This window comes from Notolepis coatsorum (assembly GCF_963971535.1).
Source record: "Notolepis coatsorum genome assembly, chromosome: 16".
In the NCBI taxonomy this organism is placed as follows: Eukaryota; Metazoa; Chordata; class Actinopteri; order Aulopiformes; family Paralepididae; genus Notolepis; species Notolepis coatsorum.
Window position 1 is genome coordinate 24433254 of NC_140180.1, and position 22716 is coordinate 24455969.

Genomic DNA, 22716 nt, shown 5'->3' on the forward strand with positions numbered 1-22716 from the left:
TTATATTTTTATAATAATATATATATATTATATTTTTTTTTTATCCACTTTTTCTCCCATCCCAATTTCGTATCATCCAATTCAACCCGACCCCTGTCACGGACGCTGTTTCTTGCCTCCCACAAGCCGGCTGCAATGTGGACTAAGTCATACACAGCACAAGTCCCCTCCGGTACTTGAGGTAACAGCAGTTGCATCTTTTCACCTGCGCAGCTCGATCTCTCAGTGGCGAGGAGTAACGCGTGGGAGGCTCACGCTCGAACTGACGAGCCCAGCGTCTCCAGCATTTCGTGGCGAGCGCCTTGCCCACTACGCCACGTAGCCGCCCTATATATATATATAATATATACACCAGCGCCGCCAATAGATACAAATAAATTAACTAATCAATCTCACAATTTTCTGTAATCAATCTAGATTAAAAACGGCATTTTTCTACATAAAACCGAAGCTTGTAACAGATATTTACTTGAGTAAAATCATGGAATTAATGTAAAATCAACACAAAGAAAGTATATTTAGATTCAAAGACTATTTTAATAGCTTTCTTTGAATACAGTTTCTCTCCTGTGAAATACAAATGTTCAACAAAACCATCATTTACATAGCATTTACACTTAAAGTAGGAAAAGTTTACCCTACAACGAATGGCTGGGTACATACAGGTTTTGACCAGCAGATGGCAGCGACGAGGCAGCTCCATTGGGAGGGGGCGGGGCCCATATACAGTACCATCCCTACCTGAGGCCCATATACAGTACCATCCCTACCTGAGGGATCACTTTTGAAGGCCGTACTGGGCTCAGGTTTTATTGTGAGCTAGCACAAAGTCATTGATATCATATGAATCTCTAGATTGTAAGGAATCCATTGACACTAAACAGGACACGCAAGCTTACCGGGAAATAATATTGCTAAATGTGGCTCCAGAGTGGTGGTGTCTTTAGCGCGACAATCTCCAATCCGCTCAAGGATGATTTACACATTGTTAGAAGTGTCTACATGATCTGTGCGTTCAAAAGAATGTCTCTCACAGAACATCGGTGAGTGAGCGAGTGACTATAATAATAATAAATAATAATAAATGGGATTTATAGAGAGAAGCATCTTTCTCAGACTCGAGGACACTTTACAAAGAGAGAGAAGCTATATAAAAGGGTAGAAATATGAATATATATATATATATAATAGTAACAACAGGAATGAAGAAAAAAATAAAGCAAGGTGCTGTCCAATTGGATGAAACGGTAAAAAATACAAATAAACAAACAACGGGATCAGTAGCTTAAAAGAAAAGAGTCAGGGGGGAAGGGGGTGGGCTACTTGGGAGCAGGGCTGTGTTGCGCGAATGCAAGTGTGAACAGGTGTGTTTTGAAGAGGTTGATGTTGTCAGAGCCTCGGATGGAGAGGGAGTTCCACAGTCTCCCAGTGTCGAACGCCTGGTGCGGGGGATGGTGAGGAGGTCGGAGTTGGAGGAGCGGAGGCCTCGTGCTGGAGTGTAGGGGTGGAGTAGGTCGGTCAGATAGGAAGGGGCCAACCCGTGCAGGGATTTGTAGGTGAGGAGGATCTTGTAGGGGATTCGGTAGTTGATGGGGAGCCAGTGGAGTTTTTGCAGGGTGGGGGTGATGTGCGTTAGGACCCTCGCAGCTGAGTTTTGGACGTACTGTAAGCGATCCAGAACCTTCTTGGAGGCACCAAGAAGGATTCTGTTACAGTAGTCGAGGCAGGAAGTGATGAAGGCATGAATGAGTGTTTCCGCTGAGGTGTCGGAGAGTGAGGGGCGGAGGCGGGAAATGGTTCTGAGGTGGAAAAAGGCGGACCTGGTGACCGACTTCACGTGAGGGTGAAATGAGAGGGTTGCTGCCTAATTTCTAGCATTAGAGATTAGGGGTCATTATCTGTATCTATATCTGTTCAACCAACAGCATTATCTGTATCTGTATTCAGATTCGGAAATGGGCGTGGTTTATACTGGAAGGTATTTCTTCTTTTTTTTGTAAAAAAAGTTATTTGCAATAATTATTGTACACTACAAGATGGGAACAGATGTAATCAAATTAACAAATTAACATTAGATTAAACTAAAGGAAGTCACATTAAATCCGGCAAATGTGTTTTCTAACCTAATATTAATTGGAAATGCAATTGTTGTGCCTTCAAAGCATCAAATTGATTTAATATTTACATATAATTAATTATGAATATATATTTATACCTCCTCATACTGTACTTGTGGTCTTTCCTGGGTCCAAACAAAAAAACGGGCCAGTCCTACAGGTAGTTTTGACAGCAGTCCTACAGGTCCTAAAGGTAGTTTTGACAGCAGTCCTACAGGTCCTACAGGTAGTTTTGACAGCAGTCCTACAGGTCCTAAAGGTAGTTTTGACAGCAGTCCTACAGGTCCTACAGGTAGTTTTGACAGCAGTCCTACAGGTCCTGAAGGTAGTTTTGACAGCAGTCCTACAGGTCCTACAGGTAGTTTTGACAGCAGTCCTACAGGTCCTGAAGGTAGTTTTGACAGCAGTCCTACAGGTCCTAAAGGTAGTTTTGACAGCAGTCCTACAGGTCCTGAAGGTAGTTTTGACAGCAGTCCTACAGCTCCTAAAGGTAGTTTTGACAGCAGTCCTACAGGTCCTGAAGGTAGTTTTGACAACAGTCCTAAAGGTAGTTTTGACAGCAGTCCTACAGGTCCTAAAGGTCGTTTTGACAGCAGTCCTACAGGTCCTGAAGGTAGTTTTGACAGCAGTCCTACAGGTCCTGAAGGTAGTTTTGACAGCAGTCCTACAGGTCCTGAAGGTAGTTTTGACAACAGTCCTAAAGGTAGTTTTGACAGCAGTCCTACAGGTCCTGAAGGTAGTTTTGACAGCAGTCCTACAGCTCCTGAAGGTAGTTTTGACAGCAGTCCTACAGCTCCTGAAGGTAGTTTTGACAGCAGTCCTACAGGTCCTGAAGGTAGTTTTGACAGCAGTCCTACAGGTCCTGAAGGTAGTTTTGACAGCAGTCCTACAGGTCCTGAAGGTAGTTTTGACAGCAGTCCTACAGCTCCTGAAGGTAGTTTTGACAGCAGTCCTACAGGTCCTAAAGGTAGTTTTGACAGCAGTCCTACAGGTCCTGAAGGTAGTTTTGACAGCAGTCCTACAGGTCCTGAAGGTAGTTTTGACAGCAGTCCTACAGGTCCTAAAGGTCGTTTTGACAGCAGTCCTACAGGTCCTGAAGGTAGTTTTGACAGCAGTCCTACAGGTCCTGAAGGTAGTTTTGACAGCAGTCCTACAGGTCCTGAAGGTAGTTTTGACAACAGTCCTAAAGGTAGTTTTGACAGCAGTCCTACAGGTCCTGAAGGTAGTTTTGACAGCAGTCCTACAGCTCCTGAAGGTAGTTTTGACAGCAGTCCTACAGCTCCTGAAGGTAGTTTTGACAGCAGTCCTACAGGTCCTGAAGGTAGTTTTGACAGCAGTCCTACAGCTCCTGAAGGTAGTTTTGACAGCAGTCCTACAGGTCCTAAAGGTAGTTTTGACAGCAGTCCTACAGGTCCTGAAGGTAGTTTTGACAGCAGTCCTACAGGTCCTGAAGGTAGTTTTGACAGCAGTCCTACAGGTCCTGAAGGTAGTTTTGACAGCAGTCCTACAGGTCCTGAAGGTCGTTTTGACAGCAGTCCTACAGGTCCTGAAGGTAGTTTTGACAGCAGTCCTACAGGTCCTGAAGGTAGTTTTGACAGCAGTCCTACAGGTCCTGAAGGTAGTTTTGACAACAGTCCTACAGCTCCTAAAGGTAGTTTTGACAGCAGTTCTAAAGGTAGTTTTGATGGCAGTCCCACAGGTAGTTTTGGACGGCAATCAGATGGTGCACCAATGGAGCTCATAACCCAACCCCCCCGAATAACAATATTAATATCTGTGTAATAAAAAACATTTGTGTCCATCTCATTATCTGTGCTTTCTCGAATTCATATTGGGATTCGGTCACATCCCTACCCGAGATAGATGTAAACAGCCTCGAATTAAAGCTGAGTGTCAAAGGCATAGTTCCTTTCCGGTGTGCTGGAACACAGAGCCAGAGCTACGGACTCACTGTATATATATATATTCTGTGTATCTCTTCCCCAGGTACCAGGACTCACTGTATATATATATTCTGTGTATCTCTTCCCCAGGTACCAGGACTCACTGTATATATATATTCTGTGTATCTCTTCCCCAGGTACCAGGACAGGGCGCTGCTCCGGCCGGCCCCATCGGCTCAGACTCCCAGGTACCAGGACCGGGCGCTGCTCCCCAGGTACCAGGACAGGGCGCTGCTCCGGCCGGCCCCATCGGCTCAGACTTTGGACCCCGATTCGAGCTGAAGGGAGTGACCTTTCCCTCAGCTCCCCCACTCGGTTCAGACGTATCAATTTGTGACGTTTACACTTCAGACAAACTCGACTTCGATTGAAGAAATGTACAATTGTTTTTAACCCTTCCAGGCATATCCCCCCCCCCCATCAGAATTCTATTTTTGAATTTGACCAGGTCCATTCAACGTTAGGGGTTAAGTGTCTTGCTCAAGGGCTTCGGGTTTCAGTGGAATTGTGTCACTAGCTTAAGCCCGCATTTATCTCCTGTTGCAGTGTTATGCCAACATCAGTAGCGGACAGGAAATCAAACGTAGTCCGTTTAGAATGTTGAAATCGTCTACATATCTTTCAGCGGCCAGCGGCCGTAGTGACATCCAATGAGAACGCTCAGCTCTCAAGATTCCAATGTCATAATGTGTGAGATAGTACACTAGGAAGGGTTTTAATGAAGCTTAGCATTTTTACTCTGCTGAGGTCCTCATACTTCGTTCATTACCACGTTTTCCGTGAGGCACAAATTTATCAGAGAACAGCCTTTTTCGTTTTACCACAGGGAAACGCTGCCAATCCATCTTCTATTTTAAAACGACTCTACTTTCACATATCGACTCTTGTACCTGCAGTTCTTGTACCTGCAGGTGTGGCAATCTATTATACTTTTCGTTAGGTATACTCGCATACTAGACGAATGTTGTGCTTTCGTACACTCTCACCCCACCACTCGATGTACTAACAGCCAGGAGTAATCTACCTCATAATAGGTAGTGTTATGAGTATGAGGTTTGTAAGTGTGACATTTGGTGTCGATTTCCCAGTATTTTTACCCCTTGTGCCTTTCAGAGTTTTTATTTCATTTTTGTACCACTTGGTAGTTTTGCTAAAAAATATATATTTTGAATGTGCATTTCATGTCGTCTTGAAGGCCACTGTGTGAATTCTCAGATATGGCCATGTCGACTGCTTTCGTTTTATACTACCGGCTATAAATGAACCTCTCTTGTATTACAAAATACTCTGTTTCACTCAGTTTCCTATTGTAATTCCTAGAGTCTGAGCAAGGAGACTATAAAAGGAAGGGGCATGACCTCAGAATTACCAGTGTTCTATGCTCTGCTTGGTGCCAGTTCTATTGAAGCCTATATTATTCAAATTCAAATAAGAAATATACATCAACCAATATAATATGTTAGTTAACAACGCAACAAATTGCTGATGATTCCGACATGAGCTTTCCTTTCTGTGTACCGGTGACACTGGGATGTAGTCAATGATGCTCAAGAGGTTAAGTCCAGAGATGTAGTCAGTGATGCAGATGGACTGAGGAGGACAATGTTTCTATGACTTCTCAGTGAATTGTAACGTGAAATGTTTTGGGGAAAACAGGAAATGTACTTGAATTGAATAGTCAGACTGACAGTTGCACCATGTGTTAAACCCCTTGTGTGTGGTTTGTTATATGATTTATTACATGTATATTTAGAACAGGTATAATTCAATGTCACTGCCACAAATATATATATATGTATATATATATATAAGTAAAAATATAAAAATAAATGAACTTCAAACGGCTCAAATGCTGTTGGACTTGGCAATGAATCTATAAACTGGTAATACATATGGAAGGACAGGTCAGAGACTAACTGATGCTGCTAATATGGCCTGCTTTTCAGTTTTATTGTGGGTCTGCCCCAAAAAAGCTTCCTGGATCAGTAAGACTTCATGTTGTTCTTATAAACTCAAACATAGTCTCTTATCCAAGAATATATATAGAGCTATAATTCAGTTGCAGGTCAAGGGGAAGCCATTCTGTACATCATCCTTCCAATCAGTGTTGGTCCCAGGAAGGACATCCTCAAAATGTATGCTCGATTTAAACTTTCACTATACTTGTTTGTTTAGTCGACTAACACCATTTTATTTCGACAATAAAAAGTAAGGTGGGGATACTTGAAATGTCCAGAATGACCATTACGTATTCCAGAGGCATTATGCAAACCTCTTTTAAGTTCTATAGGTTTAGATTTTCAACACGTCACTGTAATACTAAAAGGTCTTCCACCATAATGCCTTAAGGTATGCCTGGGGAAGTTACAGACCCATCAACACCACTAACCCTTTTGTGTGCAGCGAAGGAAGATCAGAGGATCACACGTCTGATCATTTGTTAAGGATAGTCATAGTTACCCACTGTGTAGGCAAATAATGCACCATGTCAGTGGTGGGGATTAAAAAGTCTTCACGTAGATGAGCTGTTCCCTGTAGCAGACGTGTCGGCAACTACAGAGGCTGCAAAACTCTACTTCCATGCAATGATTCTTCCACACATTTGTTAAGATTAGCTGGGCTCAATATAACTGAACTCTGAAGCTTATTCTGTATACAAATAGGCCAAGTAGGACACTTTATTTTTGTATTGTTCATTATCTTTTTCTGTATTTTGATAACTACAGGCCACCTCATTCCCAGGTTTAAATGACTATGGACATGTTGTCATTTCTATAGGCTAAGTAGGTTACTTTATTAGTATACGTTTTATTTTCTTGCATTACTCATTGCTCTTACATTGTTTTTTGATATTTTCTCAATTTCTTTTTCTATTCTATGTTTGATTTGACTCATTTCCTTAGGTTGATACAATATTTTGAGTATATATTCATTTTTTATTTTATATATATTTAGTATTATTGTATATTCCTTCCACGTTGACATAGCCTACCATTAAGTAGATTGCATTCTTTGCATTCTTTACTGACCCTTTTCTAACTATGTCATGTTAAGTATATGCTGTGCCTCCATTCATTTAACACCAGCTGTCTCCCATTGTAATTAGTCTCTCCCAGAGTTCTGTTTCTTTATTAGTCACAGTTTTGTTTGGTCGCAGTTATCAACACCCTGATGAAGGCCCTGTGGCCGAAACATGTCGGTTTATTTTAAAATTCTCTAAACAATGTGAGCCATAAAATAAAGGCATTTTAAAACTTGTAGAGCTGCCATGGATCTCAACTTCTTTATTAGGTTCTCAAGTTCGATAGAAAACTAAAAATCAATAATATCCTATCCAAGCATGGCCTAGTTGTCTTGCTTTTAAGATCCTTCATGGCCTTGTACTGTGCCTCCTCTCAATATGTCCAGACGTCATAGGCAAAACTGGGTAAAGGACATCTGGCCTAGTTAGATGATACTCCAGATATTGCACATTACAGTCATCTCTAATAGCAAAAATGTTATTGAGTCAAACATAGATGTGTCTGGTTACCAGTGGCAGAATAGCCTAGAGGTAGAGAGGCTGGCCAGTAACCGAAATATTGCTGGTCATCGGCTACCCTACTGTCGGTTTGGAGAGGGTGTAGAATACCATACCGTCGGTCTGGAGAGGGTGTAGACTATTGGCCGAGCAATAGGGGTTTTTCAATGGCCGATATAACGCTGATGTTTTTTTCTCCATTCAATTCATTGTAATCAATCGAAATACATTGGGTTATGCTGTAGATTTCAGAACGTGACTAGTATTTAAGGGAGAGCAGGGTACAGAATGCCAGAAGAGACATCATTCAACTGCATTATGATATAGCGTATATTTAACGCTAGCCAGTAACGATCTGATAAATTATTTACAATCCCGGCTCATCCATTACAATTCCCAACTAATGTTATTGGTATTTTCTCACTAAAAGACCGGAATCAATCTAATTGACAATAAACGTATATGTTTGTAATATGTAACATCCAAATATTAACTGACTACCATTTGTCAGCATTACAGGATTTACTCAACACCAGGATTTACTCGACAACGCAGCAAGCAAGCCTCCCATCAAAGACGTGTTCATTTTGTTGCGAGTTAATCAAAATAATTTAATAAAAAAAAAAAAATCATCGATTTTGGAACGTTTTTGTCATCCATCCTGTGTTGCGAGCTTGTTCCCTTTTCTATCGCCATACTTCCCGTGTGACCTCTCGCGAATCCACGTCGCAGCCATTCATACGCACCGTGTGCTGGACAACGTAATCCGTCAAATGATCATCACATTCATATTTATTATAAAAAAAATAAAAGAGCATTTCCAATCCAAGAAAAATCCCAGAGGTTACTTTATTTTCAACAACTAACTGGCACATAGAGACCATCAACATTACCATCGCCTTAACCCTCGTGACCATCCCCCTTGTCCATCTCATCGCCTCCTCCTCCAACACCACCTCCCCCTCGCCGTCTCCTCTCCACGGCCTTCAGCCGTCCCTCCAGGGTGCTCAGGCGATTGTCCACCGTGGCGCTCTTCTCCGACCCGGGTCCGACGAGACTCAGGAGGACGCAGCCGAGCACCAGGCCGCCGAGGCGCACCGCCGTGGTGTCCGCCGCCACGTCGCCGTCGCTCACAATCAGGCCGAAGAGCCAGAGGGACAGCACCGTCTTCACCGTCCAGAACACCTGCCGCACCGCGCCGATCAGCAGGCGCAGCAGCACCGTCAGCACCCAGTAGCCTATCAGAGCCAGCAGGCCCCACTGGGCCACGGAGGTCACGCCCTCGGGAGTGAAGTGAGGGAACGGCAGTTTGACTGTGGAGGGAGAGCGAGAGGGGTGGAGAGAGAGAGGGGTGGAAAGAGAGGGGTGGAGAGAGACAGGTGGAGAGAGAGACAGAGATGTGGAGAGAAAGACAGAGGTGGAGAGACAGGTGGAGAGAGAGAGAGGTGGAGAGAGACAGAGGTGGAGACACAGAGGTGGGGAGAGAGACAGAGGTGGAGAGACAGGTGGAGAGAGACAGAGGTGGAGACACAGAGGTGGGGAGAGAGACAGAGGTGGAGAGAGAGAGAGGTGGAGAGACAGACAGGTGGAGAGAGAGGGGCAGAAAGAAAACAGATTGTTCATTGTGAAGTCAAAATAGTGGACAATTTCACCCTCCATCCGTCTCTTCGTGCACCTGAATAGTATCCTGTCACTGTGTGAGTGCGACAGGTGCGTTGGTGGAGCAGAACAGGCTATAAGGAGCCACAACACCCGCACACTATGGTTGTTCCTCGACCAAAGACATTCTTAGTTGATTCATAAGTCATGGGATTTGTTGACTAATCGACAAATAGTAAAATTGTGTTTTCCACGTGCAATAATGCAGTAGGACCTCTTTAAATCGACTGCACATGTAATTTATCAGAAGAGTACTCATTCGGCATGGAAGAAAACATAAAATAAGAGGTTGCTTTTGATTTTTTCAAAAGTATCTTTTTGGCGGAGCGGCTGGGTAGCGCAGTGGACTAAGCACTCGCCTACCACCGCAGAGACTCTGGGATCGAATCCAGCTGTCAGCGGTACCTCCGGCTTGGTCAGTCGTCCCTACTAACACAATTGGCAGTGTTAGCGGGTGGGAAGCCGGTGGGGTGCGTGTCCTGGTTGTTGTAAACTGCGACTCCTACCGTTTTTTTTCCCAGCAGGGAGGGAATCTGGGGGAAATAGCGTGAACCTCCACATGCGTTACGTTCCCCCAGGGAAACTTCTCGCTGGCAGGTGAAAAGAAGCGGCTGGCGACTCCACATGTATCAGAGGAGGCATGTGGTAGTTCTACACCATCCCCAGGCCGACAGTGGGGCAATGCGCGCAACGACCAGGAAGGGAATTGGCATAGCGACTAAATTGGGATGGGAGAAAAATACAGAAAGGAGTCTGTGTGTGTGTGTGTGTGTGTGTGTGTGTGTGTGTGTGTTGTGAACACCTTGTGTTTGTTGCACAAGCCAGAGGGAGAATTGACACCTAAACTCAATGATAAAGGAGTGGCAGACAAGCCCAGTCCTCCCCGAGGGAGAAGAAGAGCAGCCTACCTCCTCTGGCACCACCGGGTAGTTTATTACACAACCACCGCACCCGTGTCTCCTTTCTACACCGACTTTGAATGTGTGGATTATTGTGTATTGCAGCGAAGCACAACATAAGAGTGTAAGAAGTCACATAAGAGTTTGTACTGAACCGACACATGGAACATCATTCAACAAACCCTAAAACGCAATACTTTGATATGCTTTGGTCAGTTTAAATCCTTGATCACCAACCATTTCACCATATTCTGTAATTGTCTTAATTGATTGCACACGTTTTATTACGATTGCACTCATTCTATATTCTATTGTATTCATCAATACACTTAAAGCATCGTTGAATATTTCAATGACTATTTTGTGGGTGTTGAAACTACTTTGGCCAGCAAAATTGTTGTGCCTGAGGATAAAAAAAGATATGTTTAATAATCTGATTAATGGTAATATCAGTTCTATGTTCCTTTGTGGGGTACATGAAATAGATATAATTGAAATTGTAAGTAAATTCAAAAACAAAACATCAATAAACTCCATTGACATGGTAATTATTAAAGAAGTAATTGATTCTATTGTAAAAACCTTTGACCTATGCAATCTGTCTTTTCAAAGAGGTGTTTTCTAAAATATTAGAGAAATGATTTGTGAAACTGGATCTTTTCATTAGCAAATACAAAATATTGAGTGAACACCAGTATGGGTTTAGGGGAAATAGAACTACTACATATGCAGTGATGGAGATGGTAGAAGAAATAACAAAGGCAGTTGAAAATGACAATATCTATTGATATTTATATTGACCTGCAGAAGGCTTTTGATACAATAGATTACAGCATATTAGTGAGAACATTTGAGAAGTATGGGATACGAGCAGTGATGCCAGTAACTAGTTACTAAGTTGTTTGCTGAATACTGCTCTGCTGATATACATGTTGTAATTTGGAAACTAAAACCCAATAAATACATTGTTAAAAAAAACGAGTAACTAAGTACCCGGTAACTAGTTACTCTAATCTGATCTGGAAATGAAGCCTTGCCCTCAATGAATTTGAGTTGAAATAAAGATTGAATGAAAAGAATATTTGCCACAAATACTTAACATGTTTTCCGATACATAGGCTCTACTTGGGCAGCCCGCCCAGGTAGTTTAAGACCAGACCTGCCCAGGTAGTTTAAGACCAGACCTGCCCAGGTAGTTTAAGTCCTGCCAAGGTAGTTAAAGTGCCACCAACAGCCACACAAGCAGTGGGTCCAATGTGTCTAACATTCTGTGCATCCTCACCATCCCTGTATGCCCAAGTCACGGTAAAAACTAAACTAACGTTGGCTGCCAACATTAACTAAGATTGCCCCAAAACGGTTAAACTGACCCTGGAGCAGCTCGTAGCAGAGCAGTCCTCTGAACCAGTTAAACTGACCCTGGAGCAGCTCGTAGCAGAGCAGTCCTCTGGACCAGTAAACTGACCCTGGAGCAGCTCGTAGCGGAGCAGTCCTCTGGGCCAGTTAAAACAGTTAAACTGACCCTGGAGCAGCTCGTAGCGGAGCAGTCCTCTGGGCCAGTTAAAACAGTTAAACTGACCCTGGAGCAGCTCGTAGCGGAGCAGTCCTCTGGGCCAGTTAAAACAGTTAAACTGACCCTGGAGCAGCTCGTAGCGGAGCAGTCCTCTAGGCCAGTTAAAACAGTTAAACTGACCCTGGAGCAGCTCGTAGCGGAGCAGTCCTATGGGCCAGTTAAAACAGTTAAACTGACCCTGGAGCAGCTTGTAGCGGAGCAGTCCTCTGGACCAGTTAAAACAGTTAAACTGACCCTGGAGCAGCTCGTAGCGGAGCAGTCCTCTGGGCCAGTTAAAACAGTTAAACTGACCCTGGAGCAGCTCGTAGCAGAGCAGTCCTCTGGGCCAGTTAAAACAGTTAAACTGACCCTGGAGCAGTTCGTAGCAGAGCAGTCCTCTGGGCCAGTTAAAACAGTTAAAGGTCAACCTCCACGTTGTATTTTTGTTCAATAAACAATGTGGACTAGGCCAACAGTGGCTTTCATGAAGAAGGGGGAAAAAAAGTATTGAAATTGACCCAGTTTTAGCGTTTTTATCAAACATTTTGTCTGCCCAACACAATCACCACGCACGTGCATATTTTAATCAATGGTTCATAACGTGCGTGTGTAATCGAAATGATCGTCACAACAGGTGCAGGGCACCAGGGGGCTCACCAGGGGGCGCTGAGAGTCACACAGCTAGTGGCAGGCAGAGAGCCTTGCTACCATAGATATATGCTTGCTACTACTAGCCGAATGAAATGTATCCGTTTCACCTCACTATTGCTCCGTGATTATAGCCATCCATCCATCTCTAAAGCTAACCACTATTTGTAAAAGCCACAACCACGTTACCATATTTGTAATAATGTAAATCATTGTGTCGTTGTACACATATTGTGTTTATAACGTTAGTAGATAACATAGCTTAGCTTGGTAGCTATTGTGCTAACAACATATCCCGACATCCGGCTCGCTGGCCGGCATGAACGGCCGACCCAAAATGGTTCTCTCCTCTCTGTACACCCCGTCCCCACGGGTGCCCCTGCCGGGGGGCCCATGGACGCGACGGCGGCGGCAGCCGTAGGGTGCTCGAGTCCGTAAAGGCTAGTGTTACACGATAGCTATGAGCTAACTATCGCTGCGGGCTCCGGCGCCCTGCGGCCGCCGCTGTTGTCGAGTCCACAAGCTCCTCCGCGGGGACGGGGGCACACAAAGAGGAGAGAACCACCCGCAGGGACGGCGGGCTATAGGCTAACGTCAGTGAGTGTAGTGGTCCCGAGTCGACTGTAGCAGGGACGGCGGAGATATAGGCTAACTGTGATGCACCGAGTGAGCCACCATTGATCTAGTACTATGACCCGGACGGACATAAGGCATACGTTTCCTGAAGTGACGTCACGGCCGTGCTAGGTGCTAGCGTCTGATAAGCTTTTAGATTCGGCTCATTAATATGCACCTGTTGTCCTGTTGTGACGTCGGCGTTTGATAAGCTTTTTTGATTCGCGCGTGCATGTTATTCGTGCGTGGACCTTTTTAACTCTTTCAGAGTGGCATTTCCGGTGTCAAATGGAAAAAAATAAATAATGAAATTATATACCAATGATGTAAACTACCCATAATTGATCAGTAGGGTTTAGCCTGGAGGTTGGGCTTTAAACTGACCCTGGAGCAGCTCGTAACGGAGCAGTCCTCTGGACCAGTTAACCTGACCCTGGAGCAGCTCGTAGCAGAGCAGTCCTCTGGGCCAATTTACTTTTGCAGAGATGGTTGGTTTGCGCTCCAGCTCCAACAGTGAGGAATGGGAGGAGTGAGCCTGAGATATTCTCTCTCTCTCCCTCCCTGTCTCCCTCCCGTACTGTACCGTACCCATTCTGCAATCTGTTAATAAAGTTTTCAATCAATCAATCCCTCTCTGTATGTTCAATGATTTTAAGTAGCCAAACGTTACACTATAAAAACGAACTGGATAGTTGATGATTAGCTGAAATATTCTAAATGCATTAAGTCTGCTATACGCCATTCTCTGTGTGTGTGTGGGTTGCTATATGTTACTCTTTTTGACATGGATTCGGCTAATTCGCTTCAACAATCCTGATTCTAAAGGAGGATATAAATTTGCATATGTATATATACAGACAGTATGTATATATATTTCTTATTTTCAATAGAAATACAATTATTGTGAAAACCATGAAACCGTGATATTTCATCACGCAATAATCATACCATAAGAATCTCATATTGTGACTGACATCCCTAGTGCCGCCACACGCTACCATCACCACCACCACCAGTAACTTCTCCTCCTGTGGGAAACACTAACTACGTGATTCTAAGAGTCTGTGAATTAAGAATTTTGATTGTCGTCTTTTTTGGGATCCAATCAATGTTTTCTACGTCAGTATTATTACATCTCTAATCAATAGACAATAAAGTATTATTACATCTCTAATCAGTAGACAAAGTAATATTACATCTCTAATCTCATCTCACGCACACATTTCTCCCACGTTGTTACTAACCATCAACTCCCGTCACCCGGAGGATCTCGGTGACGTAGACGGCGATGACATTCAGGCCACTGGCAGCTCCTTCAGCGAGGAACCGGATCAGCATGTTCACAAACTGGCAGGAGGAGTGGCGGAGAAACATGTTTTACAAAAACAACAATGAACATCCAGTCCTTGTTAAAAAAAAAAAAGGGAAAATCCACCCTAAAATAGAACCCAATGTACCCATTATGGGTAGATTTTCTGATTCAGAGCCGTACATTTACATAAAACTCTTTTAGATGTAATACTGTAGATCAAACAAAGATTCTATGAGGCCACAAAGTCCATGTTTATATATATTATGGTACTGAATGGAATTACAGGATACTAAATGGTATTACATGGTTCTTAGGGGTGTAAAGGTACACGTATCCGTACCGAACGGAACAGTTTCAGTGTGTACCGCACCGTACGGCTGTGTAGTGTACCGAACGAATACAACGGTATGTTAACCACTAACGACCGCCCACCGGGGGCTGTTTTTTTCACAATCAAATATAATAATAATTATTTTTTTATTTTATTTACAAGTCTATTATTAATTTCAATATAGAATATTTGTTGACAGCCCTACAAGTACAATTAGTTACTGCACACTACATGACCCCTGAGTGGAACATGGAAAGCCAAACTTTTCCCCACTGTACCGAAAACCCGTACCGAACCTTGACTTCAAAACCGAGGTACTATGTACCGTACAGTGGTTTTTGTGTACCGTTACCCCCCTAATGGTTCTACATGGTACTACATGACACTACAGGATACTTCATGGTATTACATGGCACTAAATGGTTCTACACCAAATATATCACACAAGGATTGTATTATCTAAGCAAGGTTCAGAGTTGCACATTTTGCTTATCAGGCCTATGTGTGATTGTTTGAGTTATTTTTTTTTGTATTTAGAGCACTTTTTGAAGTATATGACCTGAACCAGTGATTGTTCTATGAAAAAGGTTTTGTTTGTTTTTGTTATTATTCTGTAAATTGATTGCATCTTATTGTATTTTTAAACAGAATGTTGTTAAACAGAATAAAGTTGTGAGTTGAGCTGAACAAATGCATTTTTTTTCTTAATTTGATTGACAGGATATGCAAATGCCTTAGTTGCAATTTTATGAAAGCATCCAGTCACTGCAGTCAGTGAGAGTTGGCAAGCCCTGAAATAATCTCTCATTAAAAAGGTTCACTGTGTTAACTTGACAAATAAGACAGTAAATTAGAGGTTTTCATAATTATGTAATTTGTTGTGTTACCAAAATTTTGGGATGCAAGTAAAACTAGACAATTCCGCGCAGGGAAATTGTGAAAGTGTGGGTGATGCCTCCATAGATATCTATGGATGCCTCTATTATGACATCATACTGTGACATCACAAATGTTCTAGAATGTTCTATTATGACATCATACTGTGACATAACAAATGTTCTAGAATGTCTATTATGACATCATACTGTGACATCACAAATGTTCTAGAATGGTCTATTATGACAGCATACTGTGACACCACAAATGTTCTAGAATGTCTATTATGACATCATACTGTGACATCACAAATGTTCTAGAATGTCCTATTATGACACTGTGACACAAATGTTCTAGAATGTCTATTATGACATCATACTGTGACATCCAAATGTTCTAGAATGTTCTCCCATTCATTCCTTATGGACCAAAATGTCCTGTTTAAAGTCGATTTGTAGCCAAACGGTGCGGTGAAACTTTCCAATTTTCTGCTTTGGTGTTTGTGGCTAATCAGACACACCAAGTGGTTTGCTTTGAATAACCAACAGCCTTGCTTAAGCGGGCATTAAGCCTCGAGTTGTGTCTGGCAACACTTAGCATACTTATTATCATTACCGAAATCATTAATCTCCTTTCCGAAACCCATGTATCATTACCACAACAGCTGTTCATTTAATGTTTATTTAATTTAGTGAACAATTATAATTTGATTCTAAAGGCATGTTCATGATCTATTTGTTATGTGCTTTCATGTTTACAATGACATTTTAAGAAAAATTCAGGTTTCCATGAAATATCACAAAAATTAGGTTGTCGACCGCAGAAGGTGTTGCGGTAATGAGAGTAATATGACAAACTATTCTAAAAATGATTATTTAAAAATATATATTATTTCATAGTTTCAGGTATGTGTCTATGACTGTTAATTATCAATTCTTAAAACTTTGAAAATGTATACACTTTTCTTATTGTCTTGAAGTTTTAAGACTGTTGCGGTAATGCGAATTTGAAGGACTTATTTGGGAAAATGTGTTCAAAAGGGTGTTAAATTGTAAATAAATATTTTCTAATTATTATTCACATATACTCTAGACCTGGCTTATAGTGCTTGAAAAGGAAATTTGTTGATGCAAGTTTGTTAAAAAAAATTATGTTTGAAATTTTGAAATCAAGATTTCATGAGAATGAGCCACTTGTGTGTGTTATTACAGGGTACTACATAACACTACAGAATACTACATAGTATTACAGGGTACTACATGGAATTACAGGATACATGTATTGCAGGGTACTACATGGTATTACAGGGTACTACAGGGCGCTACGGCTAATAAAAAGTTGTATAGGGCTACCCAAAAAAACGGGCCGAGCTCCATAAGTGGGACGCTGGAGTTAACAAAACACAAGGGTTAAAACTATCCAAGATGGTTTCATTGTGTTTTAGGGTGGATTTTCCTTTCCAGGAGACACAGATCTAATTACAATAGTACAGTTGTCCTCATTTCCCCTCCACTGCCTCACTGTAACTTAATAATGTGAAATAATATACCATAGTAAGGACGGGACAATATTCTTATCTCATAATACGATTTGAGACACAATATGTGGTTCATGGTTTGATATAACCCGATCCATGAATCTGCAATGGCTTGATTGAACATGTAAATAAAAAATGTATCAGTGTGGAAGATTAGATTACATTTTATTGTCGTTGCACAGCACAAGTACAGTACAAAGACATTTAATTGGCATTTAAGCAGGGCGCAAAGTAACAGTAAAGTGTATAGCAATATACAGTGTAACATGTGAATAGGTAGAGTATATATGACGAAGCTACTGAGAAAATATGCTAAGCTAATGTATGCACAATATCATTATATACAGTGGTACAGTAGGAATATTATGGCAGTAAACCATACTAGCCACTGGTATAACTTATAAGAGTAAGTATGGAATATATAACAGATGTAGATAAAAGTATGCAAATGTATATAAAATGTAGCCGATATCCAATTGTTTCCCCCCCTGCCCCACGATACTATTGTTACGTTTTAATATATCGATATATTGAATGTCGACATATTTCTGTGCATAGTGCATACTCCATACCGTGCGACTGAAAAGTGATATAATTAAATTAGAATGAAAACAGCTGTGGCTCTAAAACCTTGGACAGTCGATCTCTATACTGTAAATAGGTGGGTCTATAGCCTTGTCACTGATTCAATCATCTCATTCACTTCCTTGCTCGCTGGTCCCGGATCGTGTTTCTAGGAAGAGACTGTGCCATCTGCCCGCTAGCCGTACAAATTCGACATGCGTACAATTGTGCTGAAGGACCATCACAAAATGGGTATTGTCGACACCCAAGAAACACTTGTGTAGGCATAATGTGGGTGTGTGTGTGTAAGAGAGGGAAGGCGACAGCTTTGCTTTTACTTCAGGAAGGAGTGACAGCTGGAAAGTCCCCCCCCTCCCCTCCACACTGAAGAAGCCCCTCTATCGTTTTCCTGTCTCTCTCACACACTCCCCTCCTGACGGTAGTCAGTCAGTTGAACTTGAATCTTCTCCACCTGTTGCTACCACACACACAAGAGTGTTGTTCGAGTATGTCAGAATGGGATAGACATCTGCATTTTTGCATTAAAAGTTGTTCGTTTGCATTTTGTACTTTAGGTTATACTTTAGTTTGTATATTGTAGAATTTGTATAGTGTTTGGACTTTATTCTTTTTACTTTTTTACTGTATGAAGCACATTCTCAGGGGGCTCACAGAACCAAGCATCACTGTAATGTACTTCATATGTGACAAATAAAACAAAACTTTAACTTGTCAATAAGTGCGCGCGTGTGTATCTTAAAAATACATGCTGGTGACAGCTTGTAGAGAGTGCGTCTCAACTAGTGATATATTCGGTGCGTTGAAACCATCGAACACATTCGCACATCATTTCCATCCTTCCCCGTGTCTACGGCGGTTGCAAATGATGAGGTCACGTCACTGACCTAAATGGTAAATGGTGCATTTACAATTACATAGAGCTTTTATAGTGCAACAGCGTAATATAGTGCGGGGGACCTTGACCTCTGTCCCACACACCTGTTTTTATACACCGTTTTTCATACACCTGTTTTTACACACTTGTTTTATACACCTGCTTTTCTCTCATCACGCTCCTATTGATATTGATAGATATGATTTAATTGAATTTTATCATGTGCTTATTTTTTATTCATGATGCAGACATAACGTGAAATAACTGAATGAGAACTGTCAATGTCTGTATACTGTGTGCGCTGCGAGATACCCTGAATTTCCCCAAGGGGAGTATCTATCTATCTATCTTTTATCTAACGCGCTTTACAATTTGTTCCTCACATTTTACCCATCCACACACCGACGGCGGAGGAAACCATGCAAGGGGCGGGTGCCAAACCTGCTCATCGGGAGCAATTCGTTGTTAAGTGTCTTGCTCAAGGACACTTCGACACGCTGCCCAGGAGGAGGGAGCGGGAATCGAACCAAGAACCTCCGTATGACCAGACGACTGCTCTACCTCCCAAGCCACCGTCACCTAACTCTACACAGCCTGTCCACAAACAAATCAAGTGACGTGGGTTTAAATTAAAACAAGAGCCATCGGGGGTTAGACGGAGGCACCCAGGGGGGATTCTTACCATTGCCATCGTATAGACGTTCTCCTGACCGAGCACTGACTCTAGATACAACAGCGGACTCTGAGGAAGGGGAGCGGGAGGGGCAGCGGGTGGGCCAGGGGTGGCACGGATAGAATAAGCAGACGTGAAGCAGAGGGCAGAGGAGACAGGGAGGGATCAGGGAAGAGATTAGCAGGTAGAGGAGCAGGAGGAGAGAGAGGGGTTGAATGAGGAGGTCGGAGAGAACATAGCGGGGTGGGAGAATTGACGATGAAGAGGGTATAAGGTGGGGTAAGATTGGAAATGAAACATTTGTTAACAGATCATACACACAGTTAAGCATGTGTAAAGGATAGTGTGTGGGGGGGTGGGAGCAAACTCTGATAGTGAAGTTAGACCAATAATTAAGAACCAGAAGGATACAACAAGAGAGGGGGGGGGGCAAACTCTGATAGTGAAGTTAGACCAATAATTAAGAACCAGAAGGATACAACAAGAGAGGGGGGGGGGGGCAAACTCTGATAGTGAAGTTAGACCAATAATTAAGAACCAGAAGGATACAACAAGAGAGGGGGGGGGGCAAACTCTGATAGTGAAGTTAGACCAATAACTAAGAACCAGAAGGATACAACAATATGAGGGGAGGGGGGGGGGAACACACTTGATAATGCAGGTTAGGCTATAGGAGAAATACATTAATTCAAGACAATATAATTTACCTCGAAAGTTGATTGAATCACATTGATGCCCACAATAGATTCCACGTATCGGCGGAGCTCCTCGCAGGTCCCGGTGACCAGGGTGCGGAGGGTCAGGGTGACCGGTGTCTCCCCCCCGGAAGGCACGGCCTGGTGCCCATCGCTCCCCGCTGCGAAGCCAAGAAGCACCACAAGAAACGTGGAGCACAAACACCGAAGAGTGCAGCTCTCGGCGCGGCTGGAACCAGACGCGTAAAGAAGGGTCATTGTGGAATAATTCTCAAGAAAGATAGAAAACGTATATCAAAATATAAATAGTATTTTTTTTAATATATAGCGCGATCAGACCGTATTCAATGTGCTTCAAAAAGATTTTAAAATGGCTTCTGTGTTGACAGCAGTCATACAAAGCGACAGGAGGTTTTTACATTACATCGACACTGCAGCTCGCAATGGGTGATGATTTGTCAAAGTTAATTAAGGTAACATCAATTGATACGCGTGGTTACTTCGAACGGCCAACCGACAAATTCGGCAATTAGGCGATTACTCAACATCAACCGAGCGACTGCTAATTACAAACTTTGGCAACGTTGCAAATACCAAATCAAGGAGCGCAGTCAAGGAGTAAAACAGACTACATTTGGTAATAATCTGTTTCGGAATAGAATAAAACTGTTGATCTGTCCTTATTACTTGAAATATATTAGAAAGCCATGAAACGGATACAATTCAACACCGTCTCCAAAGTTATTTTAATAATAGCGTTGCGCCTAAAAGGAAACGGGACAAGAAGCGCGACGATGACGCTGAGCTGCTGACCGCACGGCGCGGCTCCGATCCGATGGACAAAATATAAAATGCTATTCTTTGTCCCTCTGGACTTGCATCAAGCGCGCCTCTGCGCTCGAGTGTCTTGCATAATCCTCTATTATATTCACGGTCGTTTGTTCTGTCTCGGCACTCCTTTCCCCCTCGAGCGTTTTAAACGTATCTTTCTACAATCCTATAGCCGGTTAGGCTAGCCGTGCGAACCCGTCTGGGAGTGGGAGCGGGGCTGGAGGGGCGGGGCGGAGTGCAGAAGGAGTAGGGTATATCTGCAGAGCCGCAAGCCCAACGTCTGGGCGGGGCTTCGTGGCTTGGACTAGGTTTGACCAGGGATGCAGTGGTAGGTGGACGGGGTACGACGCCGTCCAAGTAGTTCGCTGAGCAGAAGTATGCGCAATCGTGCACGCGCACAAAAATGCGTTCACAATCACTGGACTCGTCGCGCCGTGCGCCACGTACCCGGCGGCCGGCACTTATCTCTATCACCTAGACTTTGCATAATAATAGGATACCGATAGCATAACAAAGGGTTTGCTTGAGCTGTGGAACCTCTCACACTATGTGACAATGGTCCCGACTGGAAGGATCAAGGATGAGGCAGAGAGAGAGAGAGGGAGGGAGATAGAGAGGTCCCCGACACACGCAGTCAAGCTCTCTCTCTATCCCTCTCGCTGTTCTCTGCCTGTCAAACCCTGTTTGGAGAAGTGTCGGGTTACACTATGCCTACGTCCCACACGCAGTCAAGCTCTCTCTCTCTCTCTCTCTCTCTCTCGCTGTTCACTGCCTGTCAAACCCCGTTTGGAGAAGTGTCGGGTTACACTATGCCTATGTCTGTTCTGTGCGCATGCGCGTACCCGTACACGTGGCGTCTGGGCAGTTCCCATATTACGACTGCACCACTGGGTTTGACTGTGCATGGGCGGGGCATCGTGGCTTGTACCTTGTTTTGTTTCCTGTAAAACCCGGAAGTAGTCAGTTTGTGCCGTTTATTTTTAACCCTAACCTTAACCCTAACCTGCAACACGGAAAACACAGAAATGCAAATGCTGTCGAGTCTTCACTGCTTGTAAAAATAAACAGCACAAATTGACTACTGCAGTCAAACCGAGTACAAGCCACAAAGCCCCGCCCACGCAGTCAAACCTAGTCCAAGCCACCAAGCCCCGCCTCAAACCTAGTCCAAGCCCCGCCCAGATGTTGGGCTTGCGGCTCTGCAGATATACCCTATTGGAGTGATAAGGCTAGGACATGTGGTCTATTATTTTTAGGTCAAAGGTTAAGATTATTTAAAAAAAAGTCTTAACGATTATGATAAAAAGGTGTACAAAATAATTAGACGCAAAGCAGTATCTTACACTTTTGATGGCAGTTTAATTACTCGCAGAGCAGCAGTTACACAGCGTTGGTTCATAATATGAGCACATTGGAGCCTTGAAGAGGCAAATTTCAAATAAAAAGAAAGAAAAGAAAATAAGACATACACATAAGAGCAACAACATCATACAGATATCAACTACAGTTGGAGCAATGTGCCCCTCGAATCAACCCACCACTGACATTTTATAGACCCGCTGGGGAGAACGGGGGATCCGCGGTGAAGCCGGTGGGTTCAAACCACTTTGGTCCCAGCTAGAAAATGTAGAACTTTCTAAAGGCTACTTCTGCCTGTTGAACTTGATAAAAATCACAGGCGAACACTCGCTCCTATGTGGACACCTGTGGCTACGGGTTTGGACTTTGGGGGGGTGAGGGGTTAAAAAGTAAAACCTTGCGATTATGGCTGCCCTCTCTTGCTAGCGTTCTCCACAATGACTTCTGTCTGGGATGTCTGAATTGTTCTCGCTGGCAGCCTAATCCCCTTCGTAGGATTATGGGATGTCATGCACCCTCACGTGGGGCTTCAATGGCCGTGTAGGAAGTCCCACATGGGGCTTGGGCTCGCTGGCTTGCGATTGGTCAGATTACGTCAAACCTGTCATTCAAGGGGGGCTGTGTTCATCAATAAATGCCACAACCATGCCACGCTGGCTTGCATGCTAAAGTGTTGTCAATTATGAAGCG

General features: G+C 43.2%; 2 protein-coding genes across 7 annotated transcripts in view; one reads left to right on the forward strand and one right to left on the reverse strand.

Moving 5' to 3' along the window:
- The window catches only part of LOC311243099 (uncharacterized protein), an 89847-nt gene extending 82529 nt beyond the window's left edge, over positions 1-7318 (forward strand). For 4 of the 6 annotated variants that reach the window (XM_084332178.1, XM_084332181.1, XM_084332179.1 and 1 more), the window contains one exon: positions 4193-7318. In XM_084332178.1, the coding sequence (XP_084188304.1) occupies positions 4193-4431 (239 nt within the window). In that variant the 3' untranslated portion in view covers positions 4432-7318. The remainder of the gene's footprint in view (positions 1-4192) is intronic. The other 2 variants (XM_084332182.1, XM_084332183.1) reach the window with 2 other exon arrangements.
- A 1086-nt stretch (positions 7319-8404) lies between these two features.
- Positions 8405-20877, reverse strand: LOC311242773 (uncharacterized protein). The gene is made up of 3 exons (XM_084331804.1): positions 19849-20877; positions 14198-14300; positions 8405-8893 (listed from the first exon to the last, which is right to left on the reverse strand). Exons 1-3 carry the CDS (start codon positions 20092-20094, stop codon positions 8481-8483), a joined length of 762 nt encoding a protein of 253 aa, XP_084187930.1. The 5' UTR covers positions 20095-20877; the 3' UTR covers positions 8405-8480.
- Positions 20878-22716: the final 1839 nt, after the last annotated feature.